This window comes from Cephus cinctus, unplaced genomic scaffold (assembly GCF_000341935.2).
Source record: "Cephus cinctus unplaced genomic scaffold, Ccin1 Ccin1_scaffold2559, whole genome shotgun sequence".
Classification (NCBI taxonomy): Eukaryota; Metazoa; Arthropoda; class Insecta; order Hymenoptera; family Cephidae; genus Cephus; species Cephus cinctus.
The window spans coordinates 4,853-25,100 of record NW_014334296.1 but is presented as its reverse complement, the minus strand read 5'-3'; the positions used below and the strand labels follow the sequence as shown (position 1 = coordinate 25,100).

Genomic DNA, 20,248 nt, shown 5'->3' with positions numbered 1-20,248 from the left:
CGCTGCACTCCTTAACGCAGGCAGGCATAAGGTGCTGGCTTTTGGCTTAGTAAATCTTATCGAGCTTACACTGTGCACTCGAGTTTAAGATAATAAAAAAAAGTATTTAGGCAATATATGATGAGCCTTCTCATTCTAAAGATTGCTCTGGGAACCAGCGGTAAGTTACGGAGAACCTCTGCCGGCCAGGCTACACGTTCGTGATCACGTTCAGCTCGGCTACGACGGGATATGGATTATCGACAGAGGCCATGATCACAAAATACTACTCCCGGACTCGCCACTACGATTTAGCGCCATGCTTTTGGTATCGCTGAAAACCGTAGCGTTATGAATCTCCCCACTCATCTCTGTTTTTAGTATCGCTGAAACCGAAGCGTTGTGCATCTCCTTGCTCATCTCTGCTAAAAGTGTCGAATTTCCATTCTTTTTCTGAAATAAAGCTATGTCGAGACGATTAAGGTATAATAACGAAACGTGTACACTGTTGTAAATGATATAGTCGAGTCTCGCCACGGTTACTTCCACCAAGCCTGACAGTCGCTTTCAATGTTAATTAACGAAAATTGTACGGTACCCAGCATTTAACACTCCTATGATTAATTTAAATATTTTCAATTCGATATCAGTGGAATATATTTAATGAAACAAGACATGTATTTCGGTGGTTAGGCAGCATGTGCTAAAAATTTGGAAAATTCGTTATATTTCATCTGTCAAAGTCAGATAGTGATCTCATGGGTCAATTATATAAACATATAACTGCAGCCTTCATTTAAAAGCTGGTGTGTGCATTGGCCTCTCACGAGTCAAACAAAGTAGTCGAAAGAGAATAGAAGGTCTCAAACTCAAATACATAGATAAAATGATTGGGAAACCAAGATTTAAAAGGCCAGGCAAGTTATTAAATTAAGTACTCTAATTGATGGTCTTATCCATCTGTATTGTTTAAACATCCTCAGCAGGCAACCATTCTTAGGCATTCAATTACAGGAGAAAATTCTTGGCAAGAGGATAAAGCTGACATAGATGCTCATTCTTCAACACAATTTGTCTACAATGCCCATCATTCCTTGGCTATTGAGTTGCAGCGTCAAAGATTGCCAATATTCAAGAATCGTAATCATATTATTTATCTATTGGAAAAATATCAAACATTAGTGCTCATTGGCGAGACTGGTTGTGGTAAGAGCACACAAGTACCCCAGGTCAGTTGATCTAATATTTTTTTTTTAAAGTTTCTTAATTATATTTATCTTGCATGTTTGTAATGGTTGTAACCTAATGTATATTGTAATTTAAGCTAAATTAAGACTGAAGAAATAAAACTTTTTTTCCTTGGATAATTTTTTCAGTCATTGTAAGTGTCTAAATCTGCACTCATGTACATCTTTCTGTTTTTTGTTAAAATATTTCCAAATTTCATTTTAAGACTGAATTCGTATTTTAAGCCGTTTGGGAAATATATCGTCGTCTGTATTCGGGCGGTAGGGGTTCGTTCTGTCAAGTACAGTTGCTCTAACAAGTAGTATAAAGCATCATCGTTATACTCGTAAGACTTGACTCGAGAATGCAAGAGCTACCGAAAGGCTAAACGAGCCAATGTTCATTTTTCCGATGCTCCCTCGACGACGAGTGCTACCATATATCACCTAGCATCAACATAATAGCCATCCATTGTTCATCGTGCGAATGATTCCTCTTACTTGCCAGATGTTGGCGATATTCGTCTTTGAGTTTCACTTTTTTTGCTTTCTCTATTACTTGTATACCATCGTGCGGTTGCAGTATCTCGTGGAAGCAGGATGGGCTTCAGATGGCAAATGTATCGTTATCACGGAGCCACGACGAGTGGCAGCGACATCTTTGGCCAGTAGAGTTGCTGATGAACGCAATTCGATCCTCGGTACGGACGTAGGTTATACGATACGTTTTGACGATTGCACTGGATCAATGACGAAGATAAAGGTGCGTTGCCGATATCTCTTCGCAATCCTACCACTTTTCTTTTTGATATTTTATTTTTCTCGACCAGTACATGACGGAGGGCATTTTGCTTCGCGAGATGATGGGAGATCCTCTCTTGACCAATTACTGTGTCATTATCTTGGACGAGGTGCACGAACGAACGTTGCTCACGGACATTATTATGGGGTTGCTGAAGAAAGTCCTTCGCGTAAGTAACGGTTTGCCAAGGAGCAAGGTAAAACTTATCTAACCGATATGGATCTCGTTTTTTATTGCAGAAGCGGAGAAACATGAGGGTCGTCGTTTCCTCGGCGACTGTTGACGCTGAGCAACTTCGCGATTTCTTCAATACAAACACCACGAAAGATTCTTCGAAAGACACGGCAACGATCTTGACCATCGAGGGACGAACGTTTCCTGTTGATGTATTTTACGTTCGAGGTGAGTAAAGTGCAAAAAGGAGATCAGGTCTGGATATACTGAAAAGGACATGCATGATCCTTAGAGCCGGTGGCAGATTATGTAAAGGCCGTAGTTGAGACATGCCTACGGTTACACGAACAGGAGGAATCCGGAGACGTGCTCTGCTTTCTGACGGGTATGGAGGAAGTAGATCGAGCTGTCTCCCTTCTCTCCGAACACGCCAAGCTTATCAAAGAGGAGAAACGTAAGTGAACTTTTCACGATGAAAGTTGCAACATAGGCCACATGACGACTTATTATGTTTTTTTTTTTTTTTTTACAGAAAAACTATTAGCTCTGCCCATGTATGGTTCTTTGCCAAACGCTGAGCAGCTTAAAGTTTTCTGGAGAGCTGCGAAGGACACCCGCAAAATCATTGTGGCCACCAATATAGCAGAGACATCCGTTACCATTCCCAATATTGTTTATGGTTGGTCTTGCATTAAAGAATAGTTTTCATGCTCATTCCTCTCTCAAATAGCGTCTCTTAAGCTAACGCAATTCAATCAGCAATGGTAATTAATTATACACTAAATTGGGATGCTCATTGACTAACGAAATCTTCAGCTTATTAAGAGACCCTGTAAGAGTGATTTACGAGTACATACTCAGGTCGGTAACTGTAGGCTCATTAACAACTATGTCCAAGCAGTGATCGACAGTGGATTCGCAAAGATTCCTTGGTTCGAAGTCGAAACACAAACAAACAGTCTAATAGTCGCGCCCATTTCGAAGGCATCGGCCGAGCAACGGGCAGGCCGGGCTGGCCGCGTTCGTTCAGGAAAGGTTTATAGGTAAGAGTCGACCTCGTTTGCCGTGTGGATGGACGTATCCTATACTTTACTCTTGTGTTTAATATTGCATGATTTTTTTTCGTTCGGTTAGACTCTACACCGAGGAGGCCTACGAGAGTCTTGTTGATGTCACTCCTCCGCAAATGCAACGTTCCGATTTAGCACCAGCGATACTACAACTGAAAGCTCTGGGAATCGACAACGTATTACGATTCAACTTTCCCTCATCACCCCCAAGTAAGAATCTTCTTTCGGGCTTGGAACTGTTATACGCTTTGGGTGCGATCGACGACAATGGAGAGCTGACCAATCCCGTGGGTATGAAAATGGCCGAAATACCTCTGGAGCCGGTATTTGCCAAGTGTCTCATAGCTTCTGGTGCGGTAACATTATGTATTTTGTACACCCTTTTTTTTTACTCAACCCCCTGAATATCTTTTAAAGAGGTTGCGGATATACCACGAAATTTTAGGTGAGATAGGTTGCTCAGAGGAGATGACAACAATACTGGCGATGCTTCAAGTACAGAACGTTTTCGTGAGACCGGCTGGGGGTCAGGCGGCTTTGAAGGCTCGTGTTGCTCACCGGAAATTCGAAGTTGAGGAGGGTGATCTGATAACGCTCCTTAACGTCTACACGGCCTACGAGAAGAATAGGACGTCGGTCTGGTGTCAAAAGAACTTTCTCAATAGCAAGGCATTGCAAAGAGTTACGGAAATACGTACACAGATGCGAAGACTTCTTCGTAAACTTGAGATAGAGGCGATGTCGTGCAACGGTAAGGTGAAATTAGTTGGTAGTAATTCATCGATTGGTATATGACACCTGCAGTCTTCTGATTCCGAATTGAAGGTGATGTGCAACAACTGCTCAAGTGCATAACGGCTGGTCTTTTTCCAAACGCCGCGTACCTTCATTACACGGGGGTTTACAGAACAGTCAGAGGTAGTAGGGATCTATATATTCATTCAAATAGCTGCCTCTATACCGTACCACAGCCACAATGGTATGTTAATAGAATATTTTTACGGGACGAGTTAACGCGATATTCCTTTTCAGTCCTTATTTCCCTTATTTCTTTTATTTCTTTTATTCCAGGGTGCTTTTCTGCGAGATACTACAGACCAATAAGACATACATGAGAGAGCTTACAGTCATTCGACCGGAGTGGCTCGAACAATTGGCACCACATTTTTACGAACGAGCCGCAATCGATCCTATTTAAGCCTTTTACTGTGGATATTGATTTTCCTATTAAATATCTTATGTAGTAGATTAAATCTAATGCGCATTATATAAAATTAATATGGCTCTTTTGTTACCGTTTTCTCATTAAAGAAATACATTTTTTTATTCTGTATAACTCGAGTTTGATTTTTCATACATGTATTCAGGGTGGGCGGAAATCATGGAAGAACCGAGAAGGAGATGATTCTTAATGGAAAAGTAAATCGAAATTGCAGAATAAATGTTTTCTTTACGAGACTTCATTTTTAAGAAAATTGACTTAAAAAATTCATCGGCAAAGTATAAAAATAGGAAAAAGTAAGTTTATTGATAAAGAGCTGCAAGTGCAATACAGTATCACGGGTACTACCTATTACGTATGTTGTACAAGGGGTGCTTCCGCGTGATAAACCACGCACGTGTGAAAACGTTTCATTTCCACATTGCGCCTGTCATGCGAAATCATACTGAAAGCGAGTGCGCGCTATCTCCAGTATACACTGCAAATATTTTTATGAAACCCGCATCTCTGACAAAAAGAATATTCGATTCTTGGATAAGACTTATGAAAATTTAGTGAGTCGCACAAAAGGAGTTAGCATCTTATTAATCTATTCGCTAGGCCTTCCAGATATAACTCACTCTCGGTCCATGGACGCCGTTGACTCTGTATACTAATTAGTCTTTGGCTGGTCGACCAGTTTGTACTAAAAGTAATAAATAATGTTGGCTCAGCGTTAACTGGTTTTCTCTCATGAATACTTCATGTCCGACCCCGATAACTAAATAGGCAACATTCAAAAGACACACATTCGCATTGTCATGAATTTTCTGAAGAAATAAAAGTGCAGGTCGTTTAAAGGCACACACGCCGCGACAGCGTAACTCCTCGTTATTACTATTGCCTGTAGAAGAAATATTTTCATTCTGTCATCAGTCTGTGCTTCGTTCGGCAAGTGCAAAATGCAGCTCGCTAAAAGCGAGTAGACGGAAGTGAACAGTGGACTGCAAAATAGGACGATAGGACAAACTTATAGGTATCGAAAGCAACCCCGATCATTGAATCGTACAAGTTTTCGAGAGCATAGATTGCGTAAAGTAAATTGTTTTTTGTTTGTTGGCCAACAACAAATAGAAAATAATTTCATGGTGCCAGGATCGTTAATGTATTTGCAAATATTTTCGATGCTCTCGGCATAGAATAGCGGAAAGGATCTCCGTTGAAATCCTGTTGTCTCGGCGCGATGACGTCACGACGTTCCTTTCGTCAACATTGCATCTCTACTACCTTTCAGTCACTATAGTGCGAATCATTGGAAGATGATGTCGTTCGCTGATAATTATTCATAGCTGTGATCCAAGTCCTCAGTTGGAAAAAATCTGGCACGACTCGTTGCCGCCGAATAATATCGAGGTATCAAATTACGAGAGTGATTACCGATTACTTATCATCTCATCAAATGTGACGGACGAATATGTGCATGCTCCTTAAATCGATAATTCTCAGTCATTAATTCATCGGTAATTCTACTGTCAGGCCCGTAGCTCACGCACCGTGATGGCTTTCATTATTTCTTGTCTTTTTTCTGCGGTCCATTTGTCCCGCAACGTAAAGAACGGTAGGAGTGACGCAAATAGTCTCAGGCGTATGTTTATTATCTCATTAATATGCTAAAGCATAGTGTAAATAGCGTATGTATGCTTCGGTTAGACGACGGGTGAGAAATGAGCGAGAGTTCAGCGAATTTGGAGACTGCCCATCGGCAGGTATAAAACCGTAGATCGCGCAAGCCGTAAGCATCAGTTGTCTGCCTCCGTTCTTCTATAGCACACGTTAAGCATGAAGGTAATAAAAAAACCTCCGTATTTTTACACGATTCACTCTTACACAAGCACCTCTCTCTCTCTCTCTCTCTCTCTCTCTCTCTCACATACACGCACACTTTCCACCGGTCTCAGCTGCTGCTGATCTTATTACCACCAACCAACACATCACTTCTGTATACGTATACACTCTGGACCGCGCTTCCATACGTTTCCGCACAGTCCGCAATTTGAAATTAGTGCGCCGGCGGTAAACCGGCGCTCGCTCGAGCCAATTGAAAATCCTCGTTGCTGTTCGCATGAGTGAGCCGTCGCGTTAATAAACGTAAAAACAAGAAAAACGTACGAAACGTGTTTGTTCCCCGAGCCCGGAGAAAATGTCCCCTTGCGCAATGTTGTTCCGTGATACCAGGGTACCTGTGTACCAGGCAACTGCAATAGAAAATATGTATACCGTTAACCCGGGGAACTGATAGATCACTAAAGGATTACTAAAGGATCTGCGTCTAATCTTTCAGGTTGCCGTAATCATCCTCGTCCTCGTAGGATGCGCCATTGCCGCCGAAAAGTATACGACCAAGTATGATAACATTGACCTAGATCAGATCTTGAAAAGCGATCGTCTTCTTAACAACTACGTAAATTGCCTGTTGGAAGCTGGAAATTGCACTCCCGACGGCAAGGAACTGAAAAGTAAAGGCACAAGCGAACGACCTACAATTTGAGAATCGCACATTCTTCTCTTTCACTTTGTTTTTTTTTTTTGCAGAATCTCTGCCCGATGCTCTCGCCAACGATTGCAGCAAGTGCAGCGCCAAGCAGAGGGATGGCAGTGAGAAGGTGATTCGTTTTCTGGTAAACAAGGTACGTTACGTCTTGTTCCTTTTCCTTTCCGCCCCTTATGCTTCCTTATTGTATTTTGTCTAAACTCGAGCAGCCTTATCGACTGTGACCACGTCGATCCAAGAATGACGCTTCGGAGAAAGAAATCAAACGAGACTTCTTACGTGTTACAGCGTCCCCAGATTTGGGAGAAACTTGCTAAGAAGTATGATCCAAGCGGCCAATACAAGATCAAGTTCGAGGGAGAGGCACAGAAGGTTGGAATCAAGCTGTAAATGAGAATAGATGCGATGGCACGCTCCCTCTTTTTTATTGGCTCTCCTCCGAGATCACGTCAAGTTCTCTCTATCGATTTTTTACCTATATTCGTCTGTCGTTTTCTTTTGTTTTCATGTAAGAGTTGTTGAATAAATTTGTTGCAATCTCCAAAACTTTATCTACTCTACTCGGAAACGATTTAAATCTGTCGTATCGTGTATGTATATTTTGTGAGAAGATATTTTGATTCACCATCACAGGGCGACTACGGCTACCGAATCGAATAACGGTCTCGCTATTCTGGTTCCCTTCGAGTCGCCATCCAGTTCAGGAGCTACCCTCTTCCGGGTCGATTCGTGTAGTTAGGGCAATGCTCTCTCCGAAGATTGAATACTGGTTAGTTGAGGTCGAGATGCTCGAATCTGCAGTGGAGAGTAGAGAGTGTGTGTGTGAGAGAGAGAGAGTGTCTTGAGGTATCGAGTTGCCCAGCAGGGGCAGGGGGGAGTTGGTGGCTTACATATCTTTAGATGGAATTTTTCGGGGTTCGTAGTCTATACGGCAGCAACCGATGAATTGCACGCGCTATACCAATCTGGAGGAGGAGGATTATGTCATAATTTTTTGAAATACCCGATAATATAGAGAATTAAACGAAGAAAGCATTTGTAATAAAACGTATTAGAAATTAAATAGGTCTGTAGAGATGTTAAAAGGAATAGAAGGAAGGTACGAAACTACGAAAGTATAGGGCGCAATCGCAAAGACGCAAACCGAGCTTATCGAAGAACGTTTTAAGAGTCGGTGCGACATCGAATGCGCCGCAGGTGACGAAACTCGAGAGAGGAGAGATCTTTGAAATGGTATACAGAGGAAAACTCGTGCTTTGGTCAAATGCTTCCCGATTCGTTCAGGTGGCGGTGCGTTTGCTACATACTTGTAGATTGTCACGTGATCTTTCGAAAATGCGCTATAAGATTTAGTTCAGGAAACTGCATGATTGTGTTATGCGCTGCATAATCACACAGGTATGCCGCTTCTATCGCGCTTTACGCTATGCGGCTAATAATCGTATCGGTCATAGGCATATTTCGGATGGCAACATTGACCGCGCTCGATAATCCAGCTGACTGGACGACGGCGCGATAGAATATATGGATGTTGCGCGAGGGTGTAGGAGGAGGAGCGCGTCCTGAGGCGCACGGTTACTCCTTCCATTAGAGCGCAACGCTTCCGTCGTTGCTCAAATTTCGGAACAGTCTGGACCACTTGGGACTGAAAGGGGCAGAGCGATCTACGAGCAGCGACAGAGGTCTTTGATAAAGTGGCTGTATCAGCACCACTCGTAGTTCGAATTCGTCAACGGGGAGTCTCATACGCGCATCGGAGAACCCGCAACGACAAAAGTTGCGAGGCTCATTGTAGGGAGGCTCTTTACCTGCCCGTGGCCTTGTGACGTTCGTTACGACGAGGAAAGATGACCGTTCGATTGCAATGCCAGAACAGATGCGAGCCTCTACACGAGGGCACGTTAATGATAATATTGACGATGCACTAATGCTGATGCTGGGCTGGATGCTGAGACAGATTAAGGAGGGTATCTCGAGCGACAAGAGCTCTAGAGATAAAAGAGAGATAGACGCGCCAAGCCACTCGGCAAGACGAACGTTTTTATTAGGAAAAATCAGAAGTCGAGACGAAATCCAGGAGGCTCCCATGCGCATGCGCGGGGCCCATCAACCGATATTGTACCCCGCGGCACAATTCCTGGGAGTAAGCTTGGTTAAAGTTTCACGGTTAGGATATCATTAAATCCGTCGTTTTGTTCGATTATCATTCAGGAATTGTTTAGAGCTTCGGAATTGGTCGTGCGTCTGTTTGATGCTGGATGAGGTTACATTCTACGGGAGTTGCGGCGACGCGTCGCGCCGTGCTACGCTTGCGGACCGTCCTCTACCGACGGCCGCGTCGTCGTCGTCGTCGTCGTCGTCGTCCTCCTCCTCCTCATTCTGGAGGGTTCTGGGGGGAGATTGACGCGTCTGGTGCCAGTCGCTACGCGAACGTCGATTTCGCGACTTGATTCTTCTATGATTCGCTTGGCCGGTCTGTGTTCGTTATCGCTTCGATTTTAACTTTCAACTGCTTTTTTCTACTAAATTATCGTAAACATGGAGGTAAATGTCACGCGAAAGAGTTGGCGTGAACGAACGATCGTTTACTTGTCAGCACGGTCAACTCCGTCGTCACGATTACTTCGATGCCATTCGAGTGCGTTTCTTATGCATTGCGACTAATTGTAAGAGGGATCTTCTTCGCAGCTCCAATTGTCTCGCATCGCCGGAATTTGGTAATTGGTGTACGTTAGGATTGATGATATTGCACGAACGTTGACGATCGCTACTTTTGGGTTCACGAACAATTATTTCGATTGATCCTCATTCACGATCGCTTTTTTCAATGCTCTTGTTCAATTAGGTTTTTTTTTTCTCTCGAAAAGAGCATTTCTATATTACACATCGAGCTTGTTCTATGCAAAAGAGTAATGCTGTATCCTGCCACATCGTACGTCTTATTTAAACTACCAGAAACATCTAAAGGATACATGCTTTGTATACCGTCAAGTACGAGATATCGTGTGCCGACATTGTGAGACGATAATGGGTAAAAACGGATGAGACTGCAGACGAAGTAAAAAGAGTAGTCTCAGTGAGGAGTTGCTTGGGATGTAGCGGATCTATAGGGAAGAACTGTTGATAGTCGTGGAGAAGATTGGAAAGGTTTGAGGCTTCATGTCGGGCTGTGCCATGACGTACCCTTGGTCGATGTCCGTGAGTGTCGCAAGTGTCGAAAAGAATCGTCTGGGACTAGGGGATTAAAGGGATGGACGAAATAATCGACGGAGAAAGCGACGGTAGGGAAGACGGTAGCGGATTAAAGCGGGCGGTGGGTGTCGTGGGTGTTACGGCAGTCGATGATATATAAATGGGATGCCGCCGTAGTGGTTTGAGGGAGGTGAGTTGAGCTGACATTTGAATAAGTTGACATAAGGTATTGCGATATTGGCGATGAAATAGCTACAAATAAATAGAATGGAATTCAAAGTTGTGAGTTGGTGGTTGAGATAATTGGACGTCGAATGAGATTGGGAACCGCTGAAGGTTCTCGAGAGACTGCGAGAGACGCCGAGAGACGCCGAGAGATGCCGAGAAATGCCGAGAAATGCCGAGAAATGCCGAGAAATGCCGAGAAAGGCCGAGAAAGGCCGAGGTATACCGAGAGACAACGAGTAGCCGAGTTGAAAGCGGATCGAAGCAATTCTCGGCAAGAAGGCGGTCTCGCTATTACAATTTCTGCAAAGACAATATATTAACTTTGAGTTATGTTATGTTATGACTTGCAAATGGAGTTGGGAAATTTAAGAGTCGATGAAAAGTGTATCGGTACGTAAAAATGTGAATGTAGTGGCCGGTCGTTACATGCAATATTTATATCTTGTTCATTTGCTTTGGCTCTCGTGACTTTGGTACCTCATATAAATATCTGTAGAGAATCGAGCGATTTAAGGGTACGGCAGAATGAATGACTACAGGTAGAGACGGAATAATAATGCAAGAGATTACATTTACCAATTGGTAACGTTGGATTCCATCGGATTATCGATCTGCGGGCGGGGATTGTTCCTCTTGGAGCTGGAGCATGCGCATCGATATCTTACATTCAGTCAAGTTGGTTTGAAGATGCTTAAAGGTTTACAAGTACAATCTTTTCATTTATCGTGTTCGACATATCGTTGAGCCTCGTGATTTCTCATTCTTCTTACTGGCCGATATGTCTTCAACAATTTCTTTTTTCTTGAAAACCATGGTTGCTCTTCAAAATGATCGTGAATAGTGATGAACGTGATGGAAAGTAGAAATTTGACTGATATTATTCGTGAGAATACTGGAGCTTATAGGGATGATAGATAAAGTGAAATGTTCGGTGAATTCTATCGGAAGAAAGTTCCAGATTCTATCTTGTGTGCAGTTTTTTTTTAATGTGACACGAACAAGCGAATGGATGAACAGAATTGCGTCCAGTCACCAGTAAATGACGGAAAGTGATATAGTCAGAGAGAGAGAGAGAGAGAGAGAGAGAGAGAGAGAGAGAGGAAACGAAAGAGATCATTTCATCGTACATATGCCGTATCACATATCGGAATTTCTATATCTAGGGACCTAAGAAGAATCTTTTTCGAAGAGTTTTGTTTTCTCTTTAACTTTTTTCTCATCACGGAACCAATGCAAATCCAAATTATTGCGAGTTACGTCAGTAAATGAGAGAGAGAGAGAGAGAGAGAGAGAGAGAGAGAGAGAGAGAGGAAACGAAAGAGATCATTTCATCGTACATATGCCGTATCACATATCGGAATTTCTATATCTAGGGACCTAAGAAGAATCTTTTTCGAAGAGTTTTGTTTTCTCTTTAACTTTTTTCTCATCACGGAACCAATGCAAATCCAAATTATTGCGAGTTACGTCCGTTAAGCTGTCATTGCGCTCAGGGTTTTCGGTTTGTATGACGCAGTGCATCTTCGAAACATATTTAAAATTCATGGACCTCTCTACTCCTCAGTTGTCCCTTTCTATTCATAGAGGCCTTTTGCAATATGAATGAAATGCTTCTTAGAAAACGGTCTTTCACCTTGACGTCCTCGTAGCCAGAAAATGCAGTATCATTATTTCTTCGAACTTGAAAAACAAAAGAATGCTATTTACCAAGCACAGCAGAATTTCAAGACATTACAGGAATTTTCAGAATTTGTCTCTTGTCACTCATATACTCTGCAAGTAGTAATTTCTTTCTATTCGGGTAATCTAGTATGTGAGAGATAATCTGGACGAAATTGTAATACGTATAGGATATCGCTTAAATTGAACGAATATACCACAGCAAAGTGCTATTATTATCTCATGAATAAAGTTGTATTATGACGGGGTAGCAGTAAATTCGTTTCGGTCTTAATTTACTGAATTTTCTTGTTAAGTAATTTTTGTTTATATTTGCTTTCAGGGAGGGCTCAACGTCGATACGTATACAACGATCAGTATTAGTCGACACAGCGGTGGGGGGTGGCCGATTGATCTTTGTACCAGTGTATTCTGCGAAAAGCCGAGAAAAGTGCTTGAAAAAATCGACGCCAGTGTCGTTCGTTGATGGCATGTTGATTGTGACAATGCGAGCGAAAGAACGATGAGAGCATAGATGTAGGTAACGCGTGTACCAGAATGGTGCGAGGAAGTGAGGGTGCGATAAGGGAAATTTAAACGCGTTAAGAAACAACGAATTCGAATCGCGTTGAGAACTTTGCCGTTGAGACGGTGGATTTCTGCACTTTATCTGCACTTCATGAAATCAACTGAAAGCTGTAAGGGCGATCAGACGAACATATAGATGTAGAGACAGATCGATGGAGATTGCCGCCAGGGAACACGAGGGAAAGGACGATTATTAAGATTGAGCGATCATAGTGAGAGAAGAAAAGTGAAAGGTGGAGGAGAAGGAGGAGGAGGAGGAGAAGAAGAAGAAGAAAGATGACGAAGGCGAAGGCGAGCCGTGTGGGGATAAAGAACGTGAGAGTTGAGAATGAAGGTTTTTACCTTTGTTTTTAGGAAGCGACATGAAAAAGGAAAGTACTGTAAAAGACAATAGATGGAAGAAAGGCGTGGACTGGAAGTAGTTGAAAAAGAAATGATTACGAGCTCTCGAAGGAATGTGCTTAGGCGGTAGGGCGGCGGCACCGCGGCGAAGGCGCCGATGGTGGTGGTGTTGGTGGTTTAGGAGTCGAAGGATGATGTCGTGGTTTACGGTAGTTCAAATGGTGGGAATGATTGGAATATTGGCGATGCTCCGAGTCGCTGAGGGTTGTCCGAGCATGTGCGCATGCAAATGGAAAAGTGGTAAGGAATGGGTAGAGTGCGCGAATAGGAAACTGAAGACCGTGCCCCAGGGCGCCCGAGAGGAGACACAGGTTCTTGATCTCTCGGAGAATCAGCTATTCGAGCTGACGTCCGAGAGTTTTCTCGTTCTCGGGCTAACGAACCTTCAAAAGCTTTACTTGGGAAGATCGAAGATAAGTAAAATTTCGGAACGTGCGTTCCTAGGGTTGGTAGGCCTCGTGGAGCTTGATCTGTCGGGTAATCTCATTCATGCCGTGCCATCCGAAACATTCACCTCGTATCCAGGCCTAATGCGCTTGATTCTAAATGACAACCCGATACGAACAATCGCGCGCGATGCATTCGCTCCACTCGGCCACCTAACCAACCTCGAGCTGAGTCACTGCCAGCTGGAGTTGATTGAGAGCGGAGCCTTCGCAGGTTTGCACTCGCTCGAATGGCTGCGCCTCGATGGTAACATTCTTGAGCGGGTGCCAGAAGGTACCCTGCCCCTCGGTGGGAACCTTCACGGCCTGAGTCTACATAACAATACCTGGTTCTGTGATTGCCGGCTTCGACCTTTACACGTATGGCTCAAGGAATCACTGGCCAACGTGCCCCAGGAGACGGAACCCATTTGCCATTCGCCCGGACGACTTCATGGTCGACAAATTAAATCGGTCAAGTTCGGGGAGCTGGCGTGTCTTCCGCAAATAACACTGAAGGAGCATCTCGAGGCTTACGAAGCGAGCAATCTCAGCATTCACTGTAACGTAGCAGCGATACCTGCCGCCCGCATCACTTGGCTCTTCAACGGGGAACCTTGCGAGCCGCGTATCGAGAATTACTCGCTTCCAGGCTCTGCGACATCTTCTACTACGTCTTTTCAGAGGTGTGTATGAATAATATTGATCATTCGTCATGCACCTCAGTCTATCTTTCACAAGATACGTTTTCATTTTCCATCTAAAGACATTTTATGGGATTTAAGGATGTTCGTCTTTTACGATGTTTCCCAGGTACGTCCATCGGCAGCGTGGGATCGAGAATGCGACGAGCACTCTTCTCGTACAAACCCTCGAACCAACCGACGAGGGGACGTACAGTTGCGTGGCCGACAATGCTGCAGGCATCGTTGAAGCGAATCTCTCGTTGCGCGTACTTCTGCGCGAGAAGGTGACGATCGAGCCGCCTCTCGATCAACCGAGCACCGGGTACGTCGCGGCGGTCGCTGCGGGTGCTCTCGTAGGAACCCTACTGGCTCTTGGCTGTATCGTTGGAGGTGTTTTTCTTTGCACTAAGCGACGTCGAGATTGCAAGAGAAATGCCAGTAAGCCTCTCGTTTCTCAAAGCAAGGTCATCGCGCCTATTGTGAAGGAAAGAAAAAAGAGTATGAATTTATTTGATCAGCGCAATCATCTACATCAGCAACATCAGGTAGAGCAAAAAGAGCATCATCATCATTATCATCATCATCATCATCATCAACAACAACAACAGCAGCAGCAGCAGCAGCAGCAGCAGCAGCAGCAGCGGCAGCAGCAACAACAAGAAGAAGAGCACCAACAGGATCAACAGCATCAAGTTAATACGACGGAGAGATCGCGCAAACCAATGAACAATCAGACGTTACACGTGGCATATCCGAGGGTCAACCTGCTCGATTCAAGACGGGACTCATTTGAAGCAACATACGGGGATGTATCTGCATCCAAGTACTCGACGGAGCCCGACCTGATAAACGAGGTGACGGAGTCGAACGACGGCGGGTACGAGGCAGCCGCATATCGGCAGCAGCTTGCCGACGCTTGTTCCGTTCTTGACGGTTACGAGTCGGCACGCTCAACACCGCCATTCACAGTACAGCCTGAGTTACGTTCCAGTCATTTGCAGCACTTGCACCCCCATCCTCATCTTCGTCCACATCCACATATGAGCTGTCTCGACCAAGATGGCTATCCTTTGAATTTCGGCCTGCCAAAGGTCCCGCCGTTCAACAACGTCAGTACACTGCCTCGACCACGACAGCGTACATCCCTCGAAGGAATGGCGGCTGTCCCAGTTGATCGCTATTGCCGCGAGGCTGAGTTTCTCGCTAGGTCGCCACCATACGCAGTTTGCGTGCCGCGCCCGGACGCTAGATACACCGCCGAGGGTTATCCCTATTCGGCGACACATCCAGTTCAGTATCCTCGACAAGGTCTGAAGTTTCATCATCACCATCACCATCAACAGCATCACAATAATTATACCTATCAGCAACATCAGTTTCGATATCAAGAATCATCTCTGAAACTCCAAGTTGCCCCGGTAAATACGAGCAGCACGACGAACACAAAGATCACTATGGCTACCCCTGAACCCTCGGCGTTCATACCATCGCCTCCAGCAGCTTATCGTGGAGAATCAAGTCCTGCATCACCACGTTCCTTTCTCGACAAAAGCGGAAACTCTAGCGTCACCGAGGCAGCCCCGATAACAATGACCACTGCGTCTGCTTCTGGATCAGCATCTGGGACTTCAACATTGACATCCGTGTCGACAATCGGTCCCGTAGTTAGTGCAGCTCTAAGACTTAACGGAGACGTCGTTGCTGCGGAGCATACCGAAAGCCCTGACGAGGGATACGTCGGAGACGCAATGGACGTCTGATGATTGTACGTAGCGTCCGCGCGCATCCAAGCGTAACGACTCCTTCCTTCCTCCTCCGTATGACTTTTTGACTTTTCCATCAAGAGTCATCGAATCGAGTATTCGAAGGACCTCATTGGACATGGTCGTGGTATGTTGCGACATCGCTCGCGTTTGGCCTAGCGTGTAATAATTATTTATGGATACAATTCGCGACACTTGTATCAAGTTGAATCGTGCATTGCGTAAGGTGCAATAGTGATTTAATACTTTGAGCCCTTATTGATACGAAGGTACTGAGCGATATAAGCGGTGAGTAAAATCGCGACAAGTGTGTTTGCTTAGCGCTCTTTCTGCACACCATAGATAGTTTGCGTTTTCGTGGTGGTGTACACGCTAACCCATGACTTTACGAGTCGGTGGATCGCTCCTTTTTAAACACGTGGACTCGAAAAAAAGGTACAGCGAAAATGGAAATGTCAGTCTTTTTCGATTCCATTAATTGGGATAGCACATAAGCCTCAGACATGTAAAATGGGACATTCGATATTGTAAAGAGTCACGAATAGTCACGTATACCATACAGATGTAGTGTAATGGTCCTAAGATTACGAGGATACTCTTTTTTTAAGGATTTCGATATAGTGAGAATGTGTTGTTCCATTGTATCGAGTAGTTATACAAAAAATATATTGTTAGAAGCCACAATTCTGAATATTTTTCATCATAGCGGTCTCGATTTTTGTCTACGTTGTATTCGTTGATTCGTTGAAGTTTCTCTATCTTTCACTATAGATTTTCTAATCTAATTTAATATTTAATATAATATATGTTATAGCAAAGCCCGAATCGCCCCATTATAATTAATTGTCTTGCGACCGTGAATTGAAAAATTACGTCACAATCCATACGGTGAGTAGGTAAGTTTTACATGGGAAATATACATTGTCGTTTAAATGAAGCTCTAACATGTTCTAAACTCATGTAAAGAAGGACTGAGAAACATTATAGTTCGGCGGCGATAATACAGATTGCGTCATTTCCTTATTTGCATGTGCGCTCGTTTGTGTACCTCGGCATTTTTGCTTGTTCGTCACTTTGACAATCTGTTAGTTACATTGTATGTACACTGTCTCCCTTTTTCCATAGGTATTGTGTATCGTTCATCAAAATCATGAACTCGGCACATGGCAGCGACACGCAGTTGGTACTCTGTACAGTAGTTTTATCGTATTATCGTATTATCGAAAGTTGCCGTGATCATTGGGAGCGATACGATACGACGATCGCGTTAAATAATAGTGGGCTGCTTGCTATAGGTAGATGCTGTTTGTTTTTTTCTTTTTTGTTAATTCTGTTGTTTGACGTTGTCTAGAGTGCCGAGTTCGAACGAAGCGTATAAATATGCCATCGATTCCCGATAGCAGAGAGTCAGCAGAGGTCTCTTCGGACTTGAGGTGACAATCGAAGCTCATCAAAGTACTAAATAACGGAGAGGCAGGTTAGCGTGACATTTGCTTCGAATCAGCGAATGTCTTTGGATACGAGAGCGAAGGGAGTACGCGGTGGCAGGAGGCTGTGCAGACCAACGATACAAGTAAAGACAAAGATAGGGAGCTGGCGACGAACCAGAGCTGCAGCTGCGTTATCAGCAGCAGCAGCAGCAGCAGCGGTGTCGGGGGGTGGTGCCCAGCAGAGGGCGGGAAAGAAGAAACACGCAACCAGAGAAACGAAACGATTTGCTCGAAATTTCTCAAAGTTCCTCGTGCAGTACTGCAACAGAAGCAGCCTGCATGGTTTGCGATACATCGTGGATCCTCAGTTGCATCGGTTCGAGCGTTTCGTTTGGTTGGTGTTATTTGTCCTTTCGTCATATTACGCAACTCACGTAATCTGTATGCTGGCCGCACGATTCGAGGTGCGCCATCCCACAGAATGGACGACGTCCAAACGTAGGATAGTCGAAGATAGTAGTAGTCGTTGGACGACTGATATTGATATTTAACGTTAGGCCGCTCCAACTTCGACGGTGATCGAATCCGCGACGCACAGGATCTCGGCGGTACCCTTTCCGAGCGTAACGATATGTCCGAACGATCGAGTCGATTGGAGAAAGGTTCTGGATCTCGAGACAACGATCTTTGGCGGCAATGGGATGATCAACGATAACAGTAGCGAGACTGCCACTGTCGAACGCGAGAGTTATCTCCTGGTTCTCGCAGTCTTCTCGAACTTGACCTTTGGAGACTTTCATCAACTGAATGTTACCCGCAACTTAACCTTTGGCGTTCTATCCGGTATTTCGCTCTAATAGAATATGTTGGATACTTATTATTATTATTCGTTAGATATCGTCAGGTTATCGTCAGGTACGCATCAGGTAATCTGTAATCTTGTATAATATAATTACATCTAAATTGCTCAAGTGCATTCGACTGTAAGTGAATAACTTTGTAATATTTTTGGAGACTCGTGTTGTACACGCATACACTTGCAGAACGCAGCATCACCGCGATCCTCGAAGCGGTCGTTCCCAGTTGCGAAGATTTGTTTTCAAATTGTTGGTGGAGGTACGGAGACCGAAATTGTTGCGAGCTGTTAAGGCTGCAAAGAACCGAGTACGGATTTTGTTACTCGTTCAATTCTAAAACGTCAGAATATCTGGAAGACCAGAATGAGCCCCCACTCGTTGCGACGGATTACGGCGAATGGACTGGACTCAGAGTGACCATTCGTCCGAAAGTGATTCAGCCACCACCGGATTTTTGTAATTCTGTGGCGTTATACGTTTGACATTTAATATAGTGAAATTCACGGGGAATAACGCGCGACTAATTTATTTTTCTTTTGATTCCTTCACAGATAGCCCATACGGAATAATAACAGGCGTTACTCATCCGGGTGCGTGGCCAAGGACTGGCCTTCTCGTTACGACAGGCCATTCTCTTCAAGTCCAGGTGCAGTGTACCTCTGGCTATGCCACCGAAAGGGTTTTGCAATTGGACGCCGATAAGATACCTTGCAAGTATATTGAGAATAAGGCTTATTATCAGGAGAGCTGTTACGCGGACTGCAGACGCGAGCACGTGATAAAGTATTGCGGCTGCAATCCGTCCTTCTTCTTTCCATCCGGCGTGGCTCGTGATTGCACTTTCGACGATATCGATTGCCTCGTCCAGTGGAACGGTACTAATCTTTATTTTACTTGATCATGCGCGTCCGCGTATATTAGAGCGCAGTATAACTCGTTAAGGATCAACACTTTTGCCATTTATAGTTTCTTATATTTTTCAGACGTATTCAATAATTTTAATGAAATCGAAGGTGGAGATTTCAATGAGAATTCCTCAATGAGCTGTGACTGCCCACCCGAGTGCGAATATTACATGTACACCATGCGGATTGCTAGTACGCCGGTAGCCGAAGAGGATGAAATTACGATGGATATATTTTTTGAGGGATCTACCACCGTGCGTTATAAAACTGACGTCATTTACACGAATCTCGATTTGTTAGGTGGGTCCGACGGTTCTGTGAGTCGCACGTAAAATTAACCGACGCTTAATATCTGCTAACGACGTTTTAACGACGATCGGTAATACCCGTGCAAAGGTCTCCGACGTATTATTAATTATTGACGAAAACATTGTATTATGCTTTCAGTGTCTTTTGGCGGAATCATAGGGCTTTTCTTGGGTGGATCCTTGCTGAGTGCAGCTGAGTTAATGTATGCGTTTAGTATAGGCGTGATATCCTATGCGAGGCAACATTTTTTTAAGATGCAACCAGGAAAAGTCGAGGATTCTGAATTCGAAGAACTCGAAGATATGAGTTACAATACTCATCAAGAGTACGAAGATGTTCGTGGTCACCTGTTATTTAGCAGGCAACCTTTAATCGTAGGATCCAAAGCAATTTCTGTATTTACCCTGTCGGATAATTTATTTCCACCGCGAGAGTTTATAGGAGGATACGCTCATTCTACCAGAATGCGACGGCTTTTGTCTCTAAGTTTACATTGTCTTTGCCGACGACCAGGATGTACTTGCACACGATTTGTCAAACGTAACGATTAAAATGATTGATATATATATATATTGTATATCATATATACACAGAGCCTTATTCCCGATAACTCTTCTATCTCCTTCGAGTCGTCCCTTTAAACCAAATCGAGAGCGTTCCTTAGCGAATCGGTACATAATCTTTGGAGATCCTCCACGGCCGCTTCCCCAGGGCATCGGGCGACAGCTGGGCACCACATCCTTAACTCGGGCAGGAGGTTCCTCTCCTGCCCTTAACCATATCAAAACTTCCTCCGCCCGC

At 44.2% G+C, this 20,248-nt stretch overlaps 4 protein-coding genes across 8 annotated transcripts; all 4 read left to right on the top strand.

Moving 5' to 3' along the window:
• The first annotated feature begins 220 nt into the window (after window positions 1-220).
• Window positions 221-4,584, top strand: LOC107274251 (probable ATP-dependent RNA helicase DHX35). The gene is made up of 12 exons (XM_015753207.2): window positions 221-896; window positions 994-1,208; window positions 1,789-1,968; window positions 2,036-2,176; window positions 2,247-2,409; window positions 2,474-2,635; window positions 2,714-2,860; window positions 3,083-3,224; window positions 3,316-3,602; window positions 3,697-4,002; window positions 4,077-4,230; window positions 4,323-4,584. Exons 1-12 carry the CDS (start codon window positions 866-868, stop codon window positions 4,447-4,449), a joined length of 2,055 nt encoding a protein of 684 aa, XP_015608693.1. The 5' UTR covers window positions 221-865; the 3' UTR covers window positions 4,450-4,584.
• A 1,561-nt stretch (window positions 4,585-6,145) lies between these two features.
• Window positions 6,146-7,552, top strand: LOC107274250 (ejaculatory bulb-specific protein 3). Its single transcript, XM_015753204.2, has 4 exons — window positions 6,146-6,297; window positions 6,794-6,968; window positions 7,045-7,139; window positions 7,292-7,552. Exons 1-4 carry the CDS (start codon window positions 6,292-6,294, stop codon window positions 7,391-7,393), a joined length of 378 nt encoding a protein of 125 aa, XP_015608690.1. The 5' UTR covers window positions 6,146-6,291; the 3' UTR covers window positions 7,394-7,552.
• A 1,647-nt stretch (window positions 7,553-9,199) lies between these two features.
• Window positions 9,200-16,630, top strand: LOC107274247. Of its 5 annotated transcripts, XM_025091507.1 has the most exons (4): window positions 10,432-10,813; window positions 12,426-14,183; window positions 14,311-14,782; window positions 14,813-16,630. In XM_025091507.1, the coding sequence occupies exons 2-4, from the start codon at window positions 13,126-13,128 to the stop codon at window positions 15,941-15,943; spliced, it is 2,661 nt and encodes an 886-aa protein (XP_024947275.1). In that variant the 5' UTR covers window positions 10,432-10,813; window positions 12,426-13,125; the 3' UTR covers window positions 15,944-16,630. The 5 variants fall into 5 exon arrangements, with proteins under 5 accessions (XP_015608687.1, XP_024947274.1, XP_015608684.1 ...); XM_015753201.2 differs by lacking the exon at window positions 10,432-10,813 and adding an exon at window positions 9,200-9,547 and having other exon boundaries at window positions 14,311-16,630; XM_025091506.1 differs by lacking the exon at window positions 10,432-10,813 and adding an exon at window positions 9,633-9,720 and having other exon boundaries at window positions 14,311-16,630.
• LOC107274249 (pickpocket protein 19) lies at window positions 9,690-20,019 on the top strand. The gene is made up of 7 exons (XM_025091508.1): window positions 9,690-9,729; window positions 17,350-17,840; window positions 17,934-18,219; window positions 18,420-18,689; window positions 18,785-19,108; window positions 19,217-19,438; window positions 19,586-20,019. Exons 2-7 carry the CDS (start codon window positions 17,454-17,456, stop codon window positions 19,996-19,998), a joined length of 1,902 nt encoding a protein of 633 aa, XP_024947276.1. The 5' UTR covers window positions 9,690-9,729; window positions 17,350-17,453; the 3' UTR covers window positions 19,999-20,019.
• Window positions 20,020-20,248: the final 229 nt, after the last annotated feature.

What these genes read in the sequence shown, in the direction of transcription:
- LOC107274251 (XM_015753207.2), top strand. Translation starts at nt 866, where the DNA reads ATGATTGGGAAACCAAGATTTAAAAGGCCAG. An exon ending in CGTTCAGGAAAGGTTTATAG is followed by an intron (nt 3,225 to 3,315) that starts GTAAGAGTCGAC and finishes TCGTTCGGTTAG; the next exon opens with ACTCTACACCGAGGAGGCCT. An exon ending in AGAGGCGATGTCGTGCAACG is followed by an intron (nt 4,003 to 4,076) that starts GTAAGGTGAAAT and finishes TCCGAATTGAAG; the next exon opens with GTGATGTGCAACAACTGCTC.
- LOC107274250 (XM_015753204.2), top strand. An exon ending in CGACGGCAAGGAACTGAAAA is followed by an intron (nt 6,969 to 7,044) that starts GTAAAGGCACAA and finishes TTTTTTTTGCAG; the next exon opens with AATCTCTGCCCGATGCTCTC. An exon ending in TTCGTTTTCTGGTAAACAAG is followed by an intron (nt 7,140 to 7,291) that starts GTACGTTACGTC and finishes TACGTGTTACAG; the next exon opens with CGTCCCCAGATTTGGGAGAA.
- LOC107274247 (XM_015753201.2), top strand. Translation starts at nt 13,126, where the DNA reads ATGTGCTTAGGCGGTAGGGCGGCGGCACCGCGGCGAAGGCGCCGATGG. An exon ending in TCTACTACGTCTTTTCAGAG is followed by an intron (nt 14,184 to 14,310) that starts GTGTGTATGAAT and finishes GATGTTTCCCAG; the next exon opens with GTACGTCCATCGGCAGCGTG.
- LOC107274249 (XM_025091508.1), top strand. Translation starts at nt 17,454, where the DNA reads ATGTCTTTGGATACGAGAGCGAAGGGAGTACGCGGTGGCAGGAGGCTG. An exon ending in TTGCCTCGTCCAGTGGAACG is followed by an intron (nt 19,109 to 19,216) that starts GTACTAATCTTT and finishes TATATTTTTCAG; the next exon opens with ACGTATTCAATAATTTTAAT. An exon ending in CACGAATCTCGATTTGTTAG is followed by an intron (nt 19,439 to 19,585) that starts GTGGGTCCGACG and finishes TTATGCTTTCAG; the next exon opens with TGTCTTTTGGCGGAATCATA.